The 20,326-nt window shown below is 42.4% G+C and overlaps 2 protein-coding genes across 2 annotated transcripts in view; one reads left to right on the forward strand and one right to left on the reverse strand.

The window, feature by feature from the left end:
- On the reverse strand, nt 1-15,697 carry ATP5PD (ATP synthase peripheral stalk subunit d). The gene is made up of 7 exons (XM_060252769.1): nt 15,269-15,697; nt 14,667-15,059; nt 13,044-13,174; nt 11,442-11,538; nt 10,192-10,263; nt 3,512-3,574; nt 1-205 (listed from the first exon to the last, which is right to left on the reverse strand). The coding sequence occupies exons 2-7, from the start codon at nt 14,775-14,777 to the stop codon at nt 74-76; spliced, it is 606 nt and encodes a 201-aa protein (XP_060108752.1). The 5' UTR covers nt 14,778-15,059; nt 15,269-15,697; the 3' UTR covers nt 1-73.
- Nucleotides 15,536-20,326, forward strand: part of KCTD2 (potassium channel tetramerization domain containing 2) — a 14,550-nt gene continuing 9,759 nt past the window's right edge. The window contains exons 1-2 of the mRNA XM_060252766.1: nt 15,536-15,817; nt 19,961-20,069. Of these exons, the coding sequence (XP_060108749.1) occupies nt 15,536-15,817; nt 19,961-20,069 (391 nt within the window). The remainder of the gene's footprint in view (nt 15,818-19,960; nt 20,070-20,326) is intronic.

Here is a 20,326-nt window from a genome sequence, read left to right on the forward strand (position 1 = left end):
TATAGTACAATTACTTTATTTAACAGATTCTAGAATGAACTGCCATCACAAAGTGCTTCCAGGCTCAGAGGATTCACCACTCTGCAATAGGCCTGTATGGCCAATATGGATATTTTTCTTTATCTGGTTTCGTTTCAGGAAATGCCTCGTAGTAATCGTCATATGTCATCTCCTCAAAAGGAATCATGCTTTTAAGCTTTTGGAGCTTGAAAGGAGGAAAAAAGAAACAAGCCATTAGAGTTCATAAAGAAGAACATTTAACAAAGAACTTATTTGGTTAGATTCAATGATCTACAGAGAAACGTAGAAGGGACATCCAGGGTTATCTAGCCCAACCCTGCACAATGCATGAAGTTCAAAAGTACCTCTCCCCTATACACACCCCCATTGTGTCAGCGTAGTGGCTTTGAGGTTCCAAGAATGAGTAGGCTTATTTTAGATTAAAAATAAGTCTCCATTTATTGGTTACAACAATGTTGCACAGCACAGAGTCATTGATACTAATGATGAAAGGGGTTCAAGCATAGGCATATATGGATACACATCAAAGCAAGGAGTTACAAATTGCTTCCCATAATAAAAGCTGGGCTGTCTCTTTGACAGCGAGCATTCCCCTTATCTGTTATCTCCCCGGCATGGCCTGTCTTCCCTCCCCGCTATGGCCTTGCCAGTCTGTCCTGAGAACTAGCTGGATATTTAACACTTCAAAGCTCTCTGGGAAGCTCTCTGGCACCTGGATTGTCTCTCCCAGTCATTCTTTACATTATGTTGCAGTTTCCTGGTTAGTGAAGCGAGGTGCTAGGGTGTTAGTATCAAATAAACACTTCAGGTAATAAAGACAAGCTTCAATGCACATAGCTGACACATTGACCCTTGCTCCAAGCCTAGAAAATGGCAAAAAAAAAAGGGGGGGGACCCACCAACTCTCCAGGATCCCTGGCCAAACTGGCCTGGAGAAAAATTGCTGACTGACCCCAAAGTGGTGAGCAGCATTTCCCTGGGTGTGGAAGAAAGGGCTGTGAGAACTATGCACTGATGCAACCCCTTCCTGCCCTCCTTCACAGAATCAGCATTGCTGTCAGATGGCCATCTAGCCTCTGTTTCAAAACCATAGTTTCATTTAAAGAAACTAGGTGTTCATGTACTGCAACTTCCTTCCCTCACTGTATGTTCTTTAAATAAAACAGTTTTACTTAGTAATATATGGTAACAGTATTCAATACTCATAGTCATCAATAAGCACTTATTACCCATCCCATACATTACTTTTCAACTACCCTTCCCCCCCATCTTGACCCCCGCCGGTGTTATTTACTTAAAATACTATTAGTTAAAGGTAAACTTAACTAATAAAAACAAACGTTATAAATCATTTTTTCTACTAATTCTTAATTGTTATCAAAAATCGCCCAATGTCCTTTTATTTTCCATCTTCTAAACTTCTTCCAATCTCTATTGAACCCTTCTAAATCACAGTCCTTTAAGATTCTTGTTAATTTGTCCATTTCACTCCATGTCATAACTTTTACAATCCAGTCCCATTTTTCTGGTATTTTATCCTGCTTCCACAACTGCGCATACAATGTCCTAGCAGCTGAAAGCAAGTATACTTCTATCCTCTTTTGGAAAATTTTCCATTTGTAATCCCAAAAGGAAAGTCTCTGCAACTTTTTTTACTTCATATCCCAAGATCCTAGAAATTTCTTGTTGAATCATTTGCCAATACTGTTCTGCTCTTTCACAAGTCCATCACATATGGTAGAAAGAACCTTCATGTTTTTTACATTTCCAACATCTATCTGGCATCTTATTATTCATTTTTGCCAGCTTTTTAGGAGTCATATACCATCTATACATCATTTTATAACAATTTTAATACTCTGACATGTCGAGAGTTTCATAGAGTTCTTCCACAAATATTCCCATGTGTCCATCTGTATTTCTTTATTTACATTTATTGCCCACTTTATCATTTGAGATTTTACCATTTCATCTTCAGTAGACCATTTTAACAGTAGTTTATATAATTTTGAAATTAACTTGTCATTATCTCCAAGCAGAACTTTTTCCAATTCTGTTTGCTCTTTTCTTATTCCTTCAGTTTTAACATCATTTTCCACCAAGCTCTTTATTTGTTGCATTTGAAACCAATCAAACTTATTATTCAATTCTTCAGCAGTTTTCAGCTCTATTTTACCCCCTTGTATTTTTAATAGTTGATTATATGACAACCACTTTTCTTCACCCGTCTTAATTGATATTTTTATTACTTCTGTTGGCACTATCCACAACGGTTTTCTCTCATCTCCATATTTCTTATATTTCATCCACGTATTTAACAAATTATTTCTTATATAATGGTGAGAAAAAACCCATCCATCTTTTTTCCCATAATACATATAAGCGTGCCAACCAAATTTATTTCCTTGACCTTCCAACACTAAAAGTTTTTTTATTTAACGTTATCCACTCTTTTATCCATACTAAGCATACTGCTTCATGGTATAACTTTAAATCTGGTAGTTGAAATCCTCTTTCTTTTGCATCTGTTAAAATTTTCATCTTAATCCTTGGTTTCTTCTCAGCACATACGAACTCTGAAATTTTACTTTCCCATCTGCTAAATTGTTTACTGTCTTTCATTATCGGAATGGTTTGAAACAAATACATTATTCTTGGTAAAAGGTTCATTTTTATTGCAGCTATTCTACCAAGCAATGACAGGTTAAGTTTATTCCATTTTATTTCATTGTATGTTCTGTTCTTGCATATTGAGCACCGTTTCCCTCACAAGAGAAAACTGAGTAAAAGTAGGAATTGAGCAGTTCTGCCCTTTTTCATCACCTGTTACAATTTCACTTTTCCGTCCTTGCAAGGGGCCTTCCATGTCCTTGCTCTGTTTCTTCCTTTGTACATAAGAAAGAACCCTTTTTTGTTTTTAGCATCTCTCGCTAGCCTAAGCTCATATTGAGCTTTAGCTTTCCTAACTCTTTCTCTACAAACACTGGTTGTTTATATTCATCCTTGGTTATAAGACCCTCCTTCCATTTTCTAAATGAGTCTTTTTTATTTCTCAGATCTTTACAGAACTGTTTGGCTTCTTTAGGCTCCTCCAATTTTCCCTTCTCACAGGTATTGTCTGGATTAAGCCTTCAATATTTTGCTTTGAGGAAATTTCCACCCCTCTTGAATTCCCTTCTCCTTAAGTATTTCTGGCCATGTGATTCTACCCAGCAAAATTCCCCCCTCCTCTACGATCACAGCTCCAGGAAGAGGAAGGAGGGGCAGCTTTAGACCCTTTTCCCTCCTGAACACACCCTCTGACTAGCAGGGCCATTTGTCTAGACAGGTCCTGCAACCCCAAGAATTAACTATCCAAGTATCAGAACAAACAACATTGGGGGGGTTTTGGAGGGGGGGGGAAGCATCTTCTGCTGACAGATTGATGGATCCATCACACTGTGAGACAGACAATACAAACTTGTGCCTATCATGAAAACCACCAGTTTACCTCCTTCTCGAACTGGTCAACACGGGCTTTTGAGGCTTGTATATAGGAAGCAGCACTCTTGTTCTGCAAGGAAGTAAATTATTCAGTCAGTACACTGATGCAATTCTAGGAACTGAAGATGCTAAGGAGGCTTAACTTTGGCTCAGATTCTGACCCTCTGCAGTGTCCAAGGCAACCATAAAATCTGACTAATAATTAAGAAAAGAAGCTGTAATAGGCCTGATGATGAACCCATTTCCAAAACATATCATTTAATATTCATACATTCCATACAGTGAAGGTAGAATCATAGAATAAAATCATAGAGTTGAAAGGGATCTCCAGGGTCATCTAGTCCAACCCCCTGCACAGTGCAGGAACTTCACAAATATTCCCCCCCGCACACACACACACACATATACATCCCCAGTAACCCCTGCTCCATGCCCAGAAGATGTCAAAAACCTCCAGGGTCCCTTGCCAAAGTGACCTAGAGAAAAATTGCTGACGGACCCCAAAGTGGCAAGCAGCATTTCCCTGGGCATGTAAGAAAGAGCCATGAGAACTAAGCACTGACGCAACCCTTCCTGCCCTCCTTCTCATGATCTGCCTAATTCTCAGAATCAGCATTGCTGTCAGATGGCCACCCAGCCTCCACTTAAAAACCTCCAAAGAAGGAGAGCCCACCACCTCCAAACGAAGCCTGTTCCACTGAGGAATCACTCTGTCAGGAAGTTCTTCCTAACACTGAGCCAGAAACACTTTTGATTTAATTTCAACCTGTTGGTTCTGGTCCAACCTTCTGGGGCAACAGGAAACAACTCCACACCGTCCTCTGTACGACAGCCCTTCAAATACTTGGAAGACGGTGATCATACCACCTCTCAGTCATCTCCTCTACAGGGTAAACATATCCAGCTCCTTCAAACTTTCTACATAGGACTTGGTCTCTAGACCCCTCACCATCTTCGTTGCCCTCCTCTGGACATGTTTCATCTTGTCTATATCCTTCTTAAATTGTGGTGCCCAAAACGGAACACAATACTCCAGCTGAGGTCTAACCAGTAAAGCAATACCATCACTTCACATGACCTGGACACTATACTTCTGTTGATACAGCCCAAAATGGAATTTGCCTTTTTAGCCACTGCATCACAATGCTGACTCATGTTCAGTCTACAGTCCACTAAGACTCCTGGATCACATACTACATAAGCTTGACAAATGTCATATAAATGACTCTGGAAACTTCTGCAGATGATAAATATGCAACTTCTCTCCAGAGATCCCTCAAAAGAGCCCCCTCCGGGACTCCCTTTCAGCCAAGGTAAGTCTCCTCAAAGTATCTGTGCATATCTTGGACGATTCTCTAGCTGAGAAAAGTAGGCAGAAGGCATTAGTTTGCCTTTTACTACCCCGAACAGAAGTGCCCGCCTGCCCCCGTTAAGGATAGCAGCTCAGCTCACCATTTTCCAATCCCAGATTCCAATGATAATAATAATTCCTAGTAAGTTGTTTTTAGTCTGTGACTTGTATTGAGTCTCTTTTTATTACTGCCGGGCCTTTTACGTGCACTTGAGAGTATTAATGTAAGCTTGCAAGTATTATGGTAAGCTTTTAGTCACTGGATTTTTGTTGTTCTTGGCCAGTTTCAGATTGTTGTATAGTGCCTAATTTTCTTCCTTGAACCCACCCTAAATTGCTTTCTCAAATGCTTTAAGGCAGGGGTATCAAACTTATGTCCCACAGGCCAGAACAGGCCCCTGCAAGGCTTCCATCCATCCTGCGAACAATTGTCTCTCGTCTGCTTCCTGCATCACAGCTCACTTTTGCCCAGATCTTTCCTCTCCTGATTCCTGCTTCACAGAAGAGAGAAAGCTAAGCCTCCCTTCCTTAAATTGGTCTGAGTGCTCCTTTCCCTCCTCCCTGTCCTTTGGGGAGGAAGTGAGGGGGAAGGAAAGGGGGGAGAGAGAGGAATTTTCATGGCAGCTTTAAGACCAGCAAGGCTTTCATATGCAAGCACATTTCTTCAGAGGGGAGGGAGTGAAAGAGCTAGAGAGAGATCCCCTTTCCAGTTCTAACAGACCGGGGAGGGGCGGGGGAAGAAACCTGGAGTGGCAAGGATGGGATGAGTACAGGATGGGGCCAGCACAATTTGCATTCTTTATTAGCGGAATGGAACAAGAGTCCAGTATCACCTTAACAACTAACACAATTTCTGACAGGGCATGAGCTTTCATGAGTCACTGCTCACTTCTTCAGATACAGCTAGAACATGGGTCCATCTGTCCTTATGTTTTGGAGAGTGATGTCAAATGACAATAGCAGGCATTGGAAATGAGAGAAGAAACCAAGGTCTCAATTCAGTCCAGGAGGATGCATTGTCTAGAGCAGGGGTCCTCAAACTACGGCCCGTGGGCCAGATGCGGCCCGCTGAGGATGTTTATGCGGCCCACCGGGTTATGGCGAAATTAGACCGGAAGTGACGTTCGACCTAAACTCGCGTTAGCAATGCACACTTCCGGCACTGGGCTGAGGCGGCGGAGACAGAGTGTGAGGTGATACCAAGGTGAGGTGAGTTCCCAGGCCGGGGTGTGTGGTGTGGGGAAGGGAGAGAGATGCAGAAGACGGAGAACTGACAGCCCGCGGCCTTGTACAGTAACGGCAGTCCGGCCCTCCAACAGTCTGAGGGACAGTGAACTGGCCCCCTATTTAAAAAGTTTGAGGACCCCTGGTCTAGAGCTTCATTATTAAGTTACAACTCAGCAGTTTTTCTAATCTCCCTTTGAAATTCTTTTGTGAGAGAACTGCTGCTATTAGGTCAGCAACTGAATGTCCGCCTGGAAGGTTAAAATGCTCCCCAATGGTTTTTGAATACCGTGATTTCTAATAGCAGTAGAAAGAATAAAAGTCCAGGAGCACCTTAAAGACTAACAAAATTTGTAGTAGGGTATGAGTTTTCGTGAGTCACTGCTTACTGAGCCAGTTCGGTGTAGTGGTGAAGTGTGCGGACTCTTATCTGGGAGAACCGGGTTTGATTCCCCACTCCTCCACTTGCAGCTGCTGGAATGGCCTTGGGTCAGCCATAGTTCTCATAGACCTTCTTCCCCTGTAGCGGTTAAGTGCATGGACTCTTATCTGGGAGAACCGGGTTTGATTCCCCACTCCTCCACTTGCTCCTGCTAGCATGGCCTTGGATCAGCCATAGCTCTGGCAGAGGTTGTCCTTGAAAGGGCAGCTGCTGGGAGAGCCCTCTCCAGCCCCACCCACCTCACAGGGTGTTTGTTGTGGGGGAGGAAGGGAAAGGAGATTGTGAGCTGCTCTGAGACTCTTCGGAGTGGAGGGCGGGATATAAATCCAATATCTTCATCTACCTCACAGGGTGTCTGTTGTGGGGGAGGAAGGTAAAGGAGATTGTGAGCTGCTCTGAGACTCTTCGGAGTGGAGGGCGGGATATAAATCCAATATCATCATCTACCTCACAGGGTGCCTGTTGTGGGGGAGGAAGGTAAAGGAGATTGTGAGCCGCTCTGAGACTCTTCAGAGTGGAGGGTGGGATATAAATCCAATATCTTCATCTACCTCACAGAGTGTCTGTTGTGGGGGAGGAAGGGAAAGGAGATTGTGAGCCGCTCTGAGACTCTTCGGAGTGGAGGGCGGGATATAAATCCAATATCTTCATCTACCTCACAGGGTGTCTGTTGTGGGGGAGGAAGGTAAAGGAGATTGTGAGCCGCTCTGAGACTCTTCGGAGTGGAGGGTGGGATATAAATCCAATATCTTCATCTACCTCACAGGGTGTCTGTTGTGGGGGAGGAAGGTAAAGGAGATTGTGAGCCGCTCTGAGACTCTTCGGAGTGGAGGGCGGGATATAAATCCAATATCATCATCTACCTCACAGGGTGTCTGTTGTGGAGGAGGAAGGTAAAGGAGATTGTGAGTCGCTCTGAGACTCTTCGGAGTGGAGGGTGGGATATAAATCCAATATCTTCATCTACCTCACAGGGTGTCTGTTGTGGGGGACGAAGGGAAAGGAGATTGTGAGCCGCTCTGAGACTCTTCGGAGTGGAGGGCGGGATATAAATCCAATATCTTCATCTACCTCACAGGGTGTCTGTTGTGGGGGAGGAAGGTAAAGGAGATTGTGAGCCGCTCTGAGACTCTTCGGAGTGGAGGGTGGGATATAAATCCAATATCTTCATCTACCTCACAGGGTGTCTGTTGTGGGGGAGGAAGGTAAAGGAGATTGTGAGCCGCTCTGAGACTCTTCGGAGTGGAGGGCGGGATATAAATCCAATATCTTTATCTACCTCACAGGGTGTCTGTTGTGGGGGAGGAAGGGAAAGGAGATCATGAGCTGCTCTGAGACTCTTCGGATTGGAGGGCGGGATATAAATCCAATATCATCTTCTTCTTCTTCTTACTTCTTTAGACTTATTTTTCCATTTATTATTATTTCCATTTATTATTCAGTCCTGGACTGAATCCTCCTGGACCATGCCCGCTATTCCTCTGCATAACACACCTAATCTAATCAAGGCTGCTATTGCCATTCGGCATCTGAAATCATCTTTATAAAATATTTATCTCCAGTACCTTGGGTGGAGTACCTTTTATGGCACACACGGCCCGGCCAGATCTGGCCCTCATAACGAAGGAGTTTGACATCCCTGATTTAATTTAGTGCGAGGTCTCCACTTCTTTCTTCAACAAAAATACAGTCAAGATATTTGTAACTTTACAGGTGATGACACTTGGGCACTTAGGGCCGAACTGGAGGTGTCCCAAATTGGGCCGCCTCAAAAAAAGCTGTCCCGAAGCCTCTGCGAGCTCCCCAGTGAGGCGGTCCCATCCCATCTGTGAGGCAGCTTGGCACAATCAGATCGGGGGAGCACCTCAGAGGCCAGACTGCTCTTTTTCTCCTCCGATGAGTCAAGCCATACCATACCATACCATACCAAACCTTTAATGGCATAATAGACTGCTGCTGGGGCTCCCAAAGCGGGAGTACATACAGCCGGGGCTGCGTGAACTGCACTGGCTGCCAGTTATATACCGGATTCGTTATAAAGTGCTGGTTATTACCTTTAAAGCCCTATATGGCCAAGGACCTGCCTACCTTAGGGACCGTCTTTCCCCATACGAACCCCAGAGAGCGCTGAGGTCAGCTGGGAAGAACTTGCTGACTATCCCCGGGCCGAGAGAGGTAAAGCTTCAGAGTACCCGTGATCGGGCTTTCTCGGTTATGGCTCCACGCCTATGGAACCAGCTTCCGGAGGATCTGCGGGCCCTGCGGGAATTCGAACAGTTCCGCAGGGCCTGCAAGACCATCCTTTTTAGATTGGCCTTCACCGACTAAGGGGAAACTGCTAGTGGAATAATAGCACCAATACGTTAATTTTAATTATTTTATTGATTTCAGAGTTTTAGTAGAATTTTAATTAATGTGTTAATTAGTTATGTTCAAATATCTGTAAAACTATTGTATTGATTGTGTTGTTAGCCGCCCTGAGCCTGCTTTGGCGGGGAGGGCGGGATACAAATAAAATTGATTGATGGATTGATTGATTGATAATAGATTCAAATAAAAATACACAGAATATAAAAATTTAAACATCGGAGATAAAATCAAAATGAAACCGAGCTTACAGATGCATTCAAACATGGTCAGGATTAAATTTAAGGATGTCAGCCAGAAATTTTGCCACAACCTCACTAACTCAGTATCACTCAATAAATAATAACAGGGTGGCAGAATAGACAAATCTGGGGGAAAAGAAAGCTTGCCAAATAAATCTTTACGGAGGTTATGGTAAAAAGAACAATCAAGCAATATATGCTGGATTGAGTCAGGAGTATTCGCTCCACAGGAGCAAAGTCTGTCGGCTAAAGGGACTCGCTGATATCTCCCTTGTAAAACTTTGGAGGGAAACGCATTTAGTCTAGCCAACATAAATGCCCTGCGATGACTTAGAATGGTTAAGTCTGATAGATAATTGGGCATTTTGCCACAGAAAGCATAGAGACCTAAGGAAGCTGGAGAGCAAGTATAAGGGTCTGTTGGCCGTAATTTCATTTCCTCCGATTCCCACAGTCTCAATTTAATACATCTGAAGATATATGACTCGATGAGTCAAGCATTCATGTGCTCAAGTACTCTGAGTAGTTTGTACAAAAAAAACCCAGCCAGAAATGGCTTGAAACAGCTTGGAGTGGCTTGGCGGTTTCACACCGCCAAGGCGCCTCGCTTGTGCACTTCCCCATCCAGACGCCGAAGAGGTGACTGGTGTGCAGCTCAAAAATTTGCTGCCACTTTGACAGTGGTAGCTTTTTGAGCTGCTCTAAGGCTGCTGGGGGATGGGGTGAGTACAGGATGGGGCCAGGCGGCATTTGCAAGGATTTTGGGGGGTCGGTTTCTGAGGCATCTCTGAGTCACCCCTAACTGCCCATCCATTATCACCCTGCTAGTGCTACAATTTCAGGGGAAAAAGTCCAGATAGATGCTCTCCTAGAACAACCAGATTGGAGTAAGATAAGCGACAAGCTGAGAATGATGTCCAGTCCATTCTCCCAAGATGCAATGTACAAAAGTTTGTGACCAGAAATTATAGCTCAATACAACCTGCCAAGATTTCTAGAAGACTCCTTCTCTGCACAAGCCACCTACATATACTCAAGAAATGCTGGGTGAGAGTACTTACAGCCTCTTGTTCTTGGGTTTCTATCTTAACTGTCTCATTATCCACAGGCTCAGGAACTTTGAATGCCTTGTACTGTGAAATATTAGAGAGAATATTTTAAGGTTGTTGTCTTTTGATTCTATCAGTTATATCAGCCATCAGTTAGCTTTTCCTAAGTAGCTCGGTCAGTGCCTTTTTCAAGCATTCCATTTGTTAACAATGAAGAGTACAGTTACAGATGCAGTCATTAAATCTGCAAATCAAAGCCAAAGAATGGTAGACATGCTCAAGTCCTAATACATGAACCAAACTTTCTCTAGGCTACAATTTGTGGCTCACTGCCTTGTTCCACAAGAAGAACATCGTCTGATCCCAGCTATTAAGACTAGCCCTGCCATAATTTTAGACTAAACCACATAACCTTGTTTACAAATGGAGAGGAGAGTGGCCAGATTAATGCCTTGCCTTCATGAGGATTCTTTTCTTAAAGGTCTATTTCTAGCCAATACTAGGACCATAAAGCATTTATTATTTCACTGAAGTAAGTTATAAATACCTTAGTATTATATTAGTACAGGAACAATTATGGCTCATTCAACAGCCCTCCGTGAGCTAATCCAACCTCAAATATGTGCTACTTTAATTGGCACACAGTAAGAAACAACCAGGTACAAGGATCATTAATCTACACTGTACGTAAGATTTACTGATAGTATTAAAGACAAGTTAATGGCACTAAAGTTAAAAGTTTCAAATGGCCAGCGTTATTTAAGAAAGAAAAAAGTAACAATAAAAATTAGTAATAAAGACCAAGAAAATAAGGAATGGCCAGAAATCTGAACCATAAATAAAATGCAAACAATAAAGGAATATAATGTTGCATGCACAAAGAATCCTATAACTACTATTATATATTCAGACATATACATTCCAAGCTCATCCATTTCCCATCAAAACCAGCACGATGACTGCTTTAAGTTTAAAGTTTTATAGCCTTGGTTTTAAGAACACGAAGAAGTTTCATAACTACATATCCTTCCCCCCGGCAACAGCTGCTAAACTGAGGATGGAAGGAAAATTCTTATCACCAGAGAATCCTTCTCTGCCTATGGCCTGAGACAAATAGCTACAACATGTTTCATGCAAGTGCAGAAGCCTGCTAGAAAATAGCGTTCCCAGCAGTGTGAGTTCAGAACTCACTTCATGCACAGACAGTCCTCACTGAGATCCCAGAACATTCAAAGCAGTCAAATATTACAACAAAGTCTCACCTTCTTCTCAAATTCATCCACCATGCCAGGTTTGGCAACTACCCTTTTGTAAAAAGCCCAGTCAATGTCTGGGGGAGACTCTGGCAAAGAAGCAAGCCTGTAAATAGGAAAAGTACATTTCAACTGTCAGAAATTTCAGGCTATTTCTAGTTCTACCCCTAATCCCCGCTCCTGTCACATATTTTAAGGGCAGCTAGTTATAGCTCCTAATGCTGTCAGAGATTCAGCAAGTCATAAGTGAACTTTGTAAGAACCTGTTGGAATACACAATGGTTAGTGGACAGGTAAGATTTAAATTTTCACTTACAACCCAATGTGGTATATTCTGTCTGCCTATTCCTGAGCTTTTCTGATCACTGCCCTGCAGAGAAGCATGGTGTAGTGATACGAATGTCAGACTATGACCTGGATGACCAACATTTGAATCCTCACTCTGCAATGGAAGCTTACTGGGTTGTTGTGAGAAAAAAATGGAGGACAGGAAAATGATGTCACGCACTTTGGATTCCCATTGGGGAGAATGGCAGGGTGTAAATGAAATAAAATGAAAGTAATATCTGGAAGCGTGTTTTGGAAGTAATTTGTAAGACATTATCAGATGGGGTTTTTGTAAAGTCTACAATACTGGCCTTTTCCAACAGGCTTATTCTTGGCCATGTGAATCATCTATATGCCTATCAACAATACACCTCGAACTATAGGCTCAAAGGGGAGAAAACTACTGTCAAGGCATAAAGCTGTTTGTAAACTGTCTTGTGTTAAAAGGAATGGCACGACAAAAATATTTTAAATAAATAAACCACTTTGCATTTTAGCTATCTGTATTAAGACTAGACTTTCAGCTTGTACCACTTCTGGACAGTTGTGTTAGAACATGATAAAAGGCTTTGAGTTAAACATTATAAACAAATAATTAAATTTCAGTAGCTAAAAAAGAAAAGCATATTTGATATACTGTATTTCAATCACAACTTTCAGATTGTATCTTCAAGATATCAAACTTTAATCATGCTACTGGTAACACAGACCACCAAATTTCATTACAGCCATTTTTATCATAAAGATGGTCAGCACATAAGTTCGGAAGCCAAAGAAAAGGTATCATGAAGTTGCTAAAGAGAACAAAAGGCAATTATCCAAATCTATCTACTTCAACCAACTATTTCAGTAACAAAAAAATGAGCCCCGACCTTAAACTAAATATTTTGCAAAAGCAGTATAATATGTGGCACAGATCCACTGAACACTGCAGGAGTCAAAGCAACTTATAGCAATATAACATAATTCATTGTAGTAAAAATTAGTACCACCAATAAGACCCAGCTTGAAACCCCTCTGCCCAGGGCTTTTTTTTTTTTGTCGCAGGAACTCCTTTGGCATATTAGGCCACACACACCTAATATAGCCAATCCTCCAAGAGCTTACAGTAGGCCCTGTAAACTCGTGAAGGATTGGAAACATCCGGGGTGTGTGGCCTAATATGCAAAGGAGTTCCTGCTACAAAAAAAAGCCCTGTCTCTGTCCCAAACAGAAAGAAGTATTTGTTCTGAAAAAGACCTTCCTGTCCCACAAATGCCCTACTTAAGCTTAGAAAATACTCACTTGGCTGAGAGTGCATCACTGCGTGTTTTCAGGGCATTGAACATGGTTTTCTGATTGGGAGGCACTCGTTCAGCAAATGCCACCCAATCTATTGCTTTCAAAGCAGCTCTGCGGCCAGCCATTGTTGTGCTCTACAAAATCAGAAGCGGAAAATAAAATGTGCAGTAGGGAGGCAAAACAAAACTACAGCGATTTGTGCTGATAATTTTATACTTTGCAAAAGTCAAAGAAGCACCTTAACCCTTACAAAAAAATCAAACTAAATGTAGCATAAATCTCATGAATGCAGCAATATTTATTTCTGAGCAGACCTATGTATTCTGAGACTGTAAAACCCAGAAATGAATTATATACTCTCCAAGGCTCATCCAGTAAAATAAGAAATTGCTTTTCAAAACAATAAGGTTATAGACAAACTGTTAAGGAGCATTACCTTGATTCTACAGCAGTTCATACAATATTCAAAGAGCAAAATGCACAAAACTAGGGATATGATAGTCAATATTAACATCTCCTTTGCATGGCGTTAGTGCCCTGCTCCTAAAACCATAGGCAAAGGCAGATCAGTGCTTGGCCACCAAACTCCTGACATTAGTTAATACAAAGAAACATTAATTAAGAAGCTAAGAGTTTAAATACATACATTATTTGTATTATATCATCTTGTATCCTAATCAGGTGCGCATACCTTAAATAGTAGCATCGAAGGTATATTCACCTGATTAGGACACAAATCAATATATGAGACCTCTATTGTACCCCTTAGTCTTGAGCCACTGCTGATTATTACAATATTTCACTTGGACCTATATTAATACTTTGTCATTATTCCAACATTGAGCCCATGTGTATTATTTATGCTTGATGACTAAAGAAAGCCAATTGGCCAAAATGTGTTAGGTCACATAAGGTTCTGTTTGTGACTACTGTACACTTTTAATTCTTATTGAGGCTACATTTGAGCCTATAACTGTTTTTAAAATTTGAAACATTTTTGATATGCATTTTTGATATCCTGTACTATTTATATGTTAATGGATCGTGTCTATTGATTGTAAGATTGGACCCTCTATTTGCACGTAGTTAAATCTTTTAGGTTCTTCATTAATATTTCTTGGGGGTTTTGTTCCCCTTCCTTTTTTGTTCAATACAAAGAAGCGCCAACAAAATACAGAGGAGTACACAGTGCAATAGAAGAGAACCTAGAAAGGACTAGAAAAACCGGAGTCCGGCCAGTACCAAGATAAGATACTGGGGAACCCCACAACACAACCAACACAAATAATAGGGGAGGGAGGGACGGTGGCTCAGTGGTAGAGCATCTGCTTGGGAAGCAAAAGGTCCCAGGTTCAATCTCCAGCATCTCCAAAAAAGGGTTCAGGCAAATAGGTGTGAAAAACCTCAGCTTGAGACCCTGGAGAGCCGCTGCCAGTCTGAGTAGACAATACTGACTTTGATGGACCAAGGGTCTGATTCAGTGTAAGGCAGCTTCATATGTTGATATGTTCAATAGTAATGAAAGGCTAGAAAAAAGGAAGAAAAAAATGCAGCATAAAAGACCCCTTCCTCTGCCCTGCCAGCTCACCCGCTGAGATTTAGGAAACCTGCGTGCTCTTCACTCACCTTCAGCAACCCTTTACTTCTTACTCTCACCGGAAACGTCCTTCCGGAAATCGAGCTTGAGAGCGACCAATCAGAACAAAAATTCCCGGAAACAACCCTCTGCAAAACCATAAACGTAGAAGAAGCCCATAGGCTGTTTTCTTTAAAGGCCCGACTATCGCAAAAACAAACTGCAGTCGCCCCTTCCGCACTTGATGAGCCTTTTCGGGCTAGATGTGAACTATTTTTATGCGATTCGCGCCCGCGCCGAACACATTCACCATAGAGATGCTACAGCCTAGAGCGACACTGCACCGCTAGAAAATGACGGCCCATCGCGGTTTCCTGTTTTTACCGGAAGTTCCTTCTGTAGGGCTCTCTGGCTCTATGCCCCGCCAAATTTCTTTTTTCTTCCTGTGTACAAAAAAAAAAAAATCTACTCAGAAGTTTATTTCTACATTCTCGGAAGTATATTCTCCTTCTACTTCAGACGTTCACTTTAAAAAAAAATCCTTCCGCCTTTTTTGGCTTTGTCTGGGGGTGGTAGGAAGTGAGACCGAAATAGCATAACTCTCCATTCTGAATAAAACTTCGTTGGTCTCAAAGGTGCACTTGACTCCTACTTTGTTCTATTGGGGGGGGAGAAATTCTGTTTGTGACCCGGAAGTGACGTCTCGTCCCGGAAGTCCGGCTCTCTCTGTGAGCGGAGAGTAGAACGATGACCCGGAAGTGACTTCTCATCCCGGAAGTCCGGCTCTCTCTGTCAGCGGAGGGTAGGAAGATGGCTGCTGAGGCCTGTTGGGCACAGCTCCGGTTTCTCCGTCCTGGCCGTTGAATTAGAGCGGCTGCTGCCCGCCCATCCTTCGCCTAGGGAGAACCCGCAGTCGGAAATGGCGGAGTTGGCGACAGGGGAAGGGCCGCCGCGGGGCCGCACGCCTAGCCCACTCCCGCTCCCCGGGCCGCCTAGTCCTCGCACGGCTGCAGCTCCCGCTTGTCCGGAACCTTCCGCGCCCGAGAAAGTTCTGCCGGGAGGCGGCGGAGGCTCGAAATGGGTCCGGCTCAACGTGGGAGGCACCTACTTCGTGAGCACCCGCCAGACGCTCTGCCGCGAGCCCAAGTCTTTCCTCTGCCGCCTCTGCTGCCAGGAGGGGCCGGAACTGGGCTCCGACAAGGTGAGAGGGGGCTCGGTTCTCCTGACTTGAGCTGTGCGTCTCCGCTCCTTCTTTCTGTCCGTTTCCCAAGGGAGTTGTAGAGAAGGGAAGGATGCTGAATGCCCTTTGGAATACGTTCAGTCTTGGTTTGTGCCTCAGGAAAGGCCTTTCTGATACTCTAATAAAATAGGCCAGTTTATAGCAAGGTGTGAGAGAGCAAGATCTATACACATAAGAACATAAGAGAAGCCATGTTGGATCAGGCCAGTGGCCCATCCAGTCCAACACTCTGGTCGTTTTCGCACTGACCTTATTCCGGAGCGACGTCCCTCTTCACCGCGCAGCGTCTGTGCGGATTTCGCACTAATTGCTCCGCAGAACCCGGAAGAGTCGCGGCTTTTGTGTCGCAAATGTAAACCTCCAAAAACCAGTTTACATTTGCGATGCAAAAGCCGCGGCTCTTCCGGGTTCTGCGGAGCAATTAGTGCGAAATCCGCACAGACGCTGCGCGGTGAAGAGGGACGTCGCTCCGGAATAAGGTCAGTGCGAAAACGACCTCTGTGTCACACAGTGGCCCAAAATATACACACACACACACCCTGTGGCTAATAGCCACGGATGGACCTCTGCTCCATATTTTTATCTAAACCCCTCTTGAAGGTGGCTATGCTTGTGGCCGCCGCCACCTCCTGTGGCAGTGAATTCCACCACTTCAGCCGCCCAATACTGTGGTAAGAGCCTGTGTTTCAGGTGGTAGGTGTATCATGCATACACAATATGCTGCTGAAGTGTACATCTCTGTAATCTTTCAGTAGCTTTCATTGGATTTGCACATAAAAGTGGTGTGTGTTCCTTTTCCATTAGTTATTCTCTCTCCCACGCTTTCTATGTGGAAAGCATTTTATTCAGATACTATTTATTGAGTGTTACCTTACTGTGGTGTGTGTTTGACCACCAGGTAGGTCAGTTGCTTATATTAATCTTGCCCAGGGGTCATTTTTTAGAAAAATAGGTGTTGGAGCTCATCCAGGGATTGTTATGCAGCTGCACCTACTATTTAATGGACAAGGTGGGAAGGAGGAGGTGGAACTCTCAAAAAGGTTAAGAAGCTGCGCTCCTGTGAGTTCCCACTGAATCCAAGGCCTGAACTTGCCATGCATTGGATGTGAGGCAAAAAAATAGTTATTGGAATCTACATACTATACTACTGCTATAACCATACTATGCAATATTGCCTATAACTCACCATATACTCTCCAACAATATATCACACTATCTGGAGAGTTCTGTAAACATGCTTTGGAGGGAGGGATTATTTTCAGTTATGTGTTCAGAAGCCTAACAGAAAAGTTGCAGTTATAGTGTCGGTTTTCTGAAGGAATAAGGGAAAGGGAATTGATTCTTATAACGTAGTTCTCCAGCTACAGAAGAATGTTAGCTATTAATATGAAACTAACATAAGGGGCAGAGAACTCTCCCACTAGTACAGCTCATACTACAAAAAAAAGTAGAGTTCTGCAAATTCCAGTTATGTTTTGCTTCAGGCTTTTTTTTTTTAAAAAAGTTAGCTGTATACGCCCACATGCATGCCTAAGAATCTTGTTGCATGCACATGCATACCTCCTTCTTGGAAACTCGCAAGATTACTATATACATACCACTACAGACAAACGATGCTCTCAATGCTATACATTTCAGAAGTATAGTTCTTCCTTGGAAATAACATTGGTAGTATCCAAACACAGCCCTTTTGGTATCAGATTAGTATTCTCTCCCCCCACCACCCCCAGGTCAGTTAACCCTGCCACTTTCCTAAGGAACAGCACATCACTTTGAACTTGTGATTACAATCATGATATTTGCTATAATGTGTTAATTCATACCTTTCTAGTGAAAATATTGTCTAGATATATGTGATTATGTTTTGCCACTATCACCTGTTCTTCTTGATGCAAAAATATGACAGTCTTTCTTTTCTATTTAAGGGTGGGAGCAGGGAGGACCAATATGAGCCAACGCTTTTGAACACATATAGTAGAGCTATGAACTATCAAAATTGGGTCTTGGATTAAAATCCTAAAACCGAATTCTTCATTTGCCTTTGTCAAATCTAACTTTGTCACAACTATGGTCAATGACAAAGGTACCAATCTTGGAGTAAAAAGGAAGCACATAAGAAAATTCAGTCAGAACCTATGTTGCAAGGCAGCTTGCCCCATGCCTGTCTAATACTTAAAACGGTTTTCCAGAATAAAATATGTCTAAATGGAATAGCTTCTTTCAGAATATAATGGCTGATTGCTTTGAAATATTGTGGAGTATTGTATGACTAATATATAATTATGTGGCCCTTTAGGGAAAAAGTTTAACTGAAGAACTTGGGATAATGTTTAATGGCTACTGACTCAGGGATGAGGGAAAGCCAATATATGTTCTAGAGCAGGGGTGGGGAACATCCAGCCTGAGGGCTATTTACGGCCCTCAAGATCACTTGGTCTGGCCCTTGGGGATTGCTGGGCCGAGCCAAGCCACATGGCAGCCTCCCTGGGGCCCAGCTGACTGGAGAGGATTGAGGGGCCCAGCCACGCTGTGCAGCATCTTTCCCAGGGCCCGGCTGGTGGGAGCTACCACCAGTTCAATTTGTGCTTGATTATCCAGATGGTATGGCCTAATATGCTAATGAGTGTGTGACCTAGTATGCTAATATTAGGGGATGTGGTCTAATATGCTAATGAGTTCCTGCCAGGATTTTTCTACAAAAAAGCCCTGGACCTAAGCACTTGCCTAGGGCGGCAGGTCAGGGTGTGTATGTGTGTGCCAAATTAGACTCTCCCCACATGACTTCAAATAGAAAAACAATGATTTACATTAATTTTGCCACCCTGAATCGTTCTCCCTCGACAGAGCACTGTTTTTCAAGTTGATAATTTTGTATGGCCCACAAATTATGTTATAAATATCCAAATGACCCTTGGCAGAAAAAAAGTTCCCCACCCCTGTGTTCTAGAGAAAGTAAGATCCAGGTGGGTAGCTGTGTTGGTCTGAAGCAGTAGAACAAAGTTGGAATCCAGTAGCACCTTTAAGACCACCAAAGTTTTATTTAGAATGTAAGCTTTCGTGCGCTAAAAGCACACTTCATCAGACAATAGTATGGGATAGAATCAGAGATCTAGACACTATTCTTATTTCCATCTTTTTTAGTAATGATTTTAATTATTGAGCATGTTGCCAAATAAATTTGATTGCATTTCCCCATTTATGTACAGTAGAAATATTTTTACTAGATTTGGAGAGTGCTGATGTGGCAGTTTCCACGTTTGACATAAAATAGGATTTACAGTTTTATCTTCCAAAGTATCACCAATTTTAAGATGCTGCCTCTAACACAGACATGAACAGTTTCAAGCATAAGAATAAGATCAAGTAATTAAGCAGAGTGGCTTTACGTAGGTGGTGGCCTACTTTTTAAAATTGCATCAAGGTGTCGTCTGATGACAAAAGCAGGATTGCTTTCTTTCTAACCCACAGGAACTCAGGAGCTCACACGTGCACCAATCCCTTTCCCTGATTCCTTTAGAAAACTGACACTATAACCATAGCAACATTTGCAGTCTATCTCCAATTTACATAAAATGCTCAAATCAAAATATGTAAATATAGGCTATCCTGAGCTTCCAAATAAAGGCCAGAAATTGGTAATCTTTTGTTTCACTGTTACGAATATGTGTCAGCATACTATTGTTAACTAACTAATAATCAATTAAAATAATTTTTAATTTAATGAATTTCAATAATAATTTCATGACAATTAATGAATGTTTGGGGTTTTTTTTAAAAATAATTATTAGATTAAGTCTCTGTTATTAGAAGTTTAAGTTACTATTTTAAATACTTAAGTAATCAGTTGACCTAAATTTTATTTCAGGAGAGAGCTTTGTTAAAAACTGTTGTGACTTAAGGTCCCCGTTCTTTTTGGCTAGGTGATTCAGGATAGATTTCAATAGTTCAAAAAGAGCCCGCTTAATTTATTAAGAAGAATACAGAGTTGTTGAAGGAAACCAAATCCCCACTTGTCATAACAAGAGTTGCCCACAGCCAGATATCCTTGTTCTATTGAACCGTCCATTTTAACATCAGAATCTGACCCAGGTATATACTTGACAGGATGAGACGGGAGCATATCTCATTGATAGAGACCCCACGTATTTTGGTCCGATCCTGAACTACCTCCGACATGGGAAACTCATAATAAATAAGGAGCTCGCAGAAGAAGGTAAGCAAGAGGGGTTGCTGTGGTTTATATTCTTGCTATGCTTATGAATAACCAAATAGATCCTGGAAGGATGTAGGCCATACTTCAGCAGAATATGGTGCATTTAAACACAGATTTAAGCGGGCTTTAGTGTATCCAACTTCAGACTGGAGTGAGGACGTAGTCTGCATATTCTTTTATCGTAACAAGATGGTGGTTTACTGTAATTAGATCTGCAGAGGAGCAATACAAAACCAGTTTTGCTGTTCACGGAAACC

This window comes from Heteronotia binoei, chromosome 13 (assembly GCF_032191835.1).
Source record: "Heteronotia binoei isolate CCM8104 ecotype False Entrance Well chromosome 13, APGP_CSIRO_Hbin_v1, whole genome shotgun sequence".
Lineage (NCBI taxonomy): Eukaryota > Metazoa > Chordata > Lepidosauria > Squamata > Gekkonidae > Heteronotia > Heteronotia binoei.

Excerpts from the sequence above, each read along its gene's own strand:
- ATP5PD (XM_060252769.1), bottom strand. The coding sequence starts at position 14,777 with ATGGTTTTGCAGAGGGTTGTTTCCGGGAATTTTTGTTCTGATTGGTCG. Across the intron at positions 13,175-14,666 it reads GAAGTAAAGGGTTGCTGAAG|AGCACAACAATGGCTGGCCG; the intron begins GTGAGTGAAGAG and ends CTGATTTTGTAG. Across the intron at positions 10,264-11,441 it reads TGGATGAATTTGAGAAGAAG|TACAAGGCATTCAAAGTTCC; the intron begins GTGAGACTTTGT and ends AATATTTCACAG.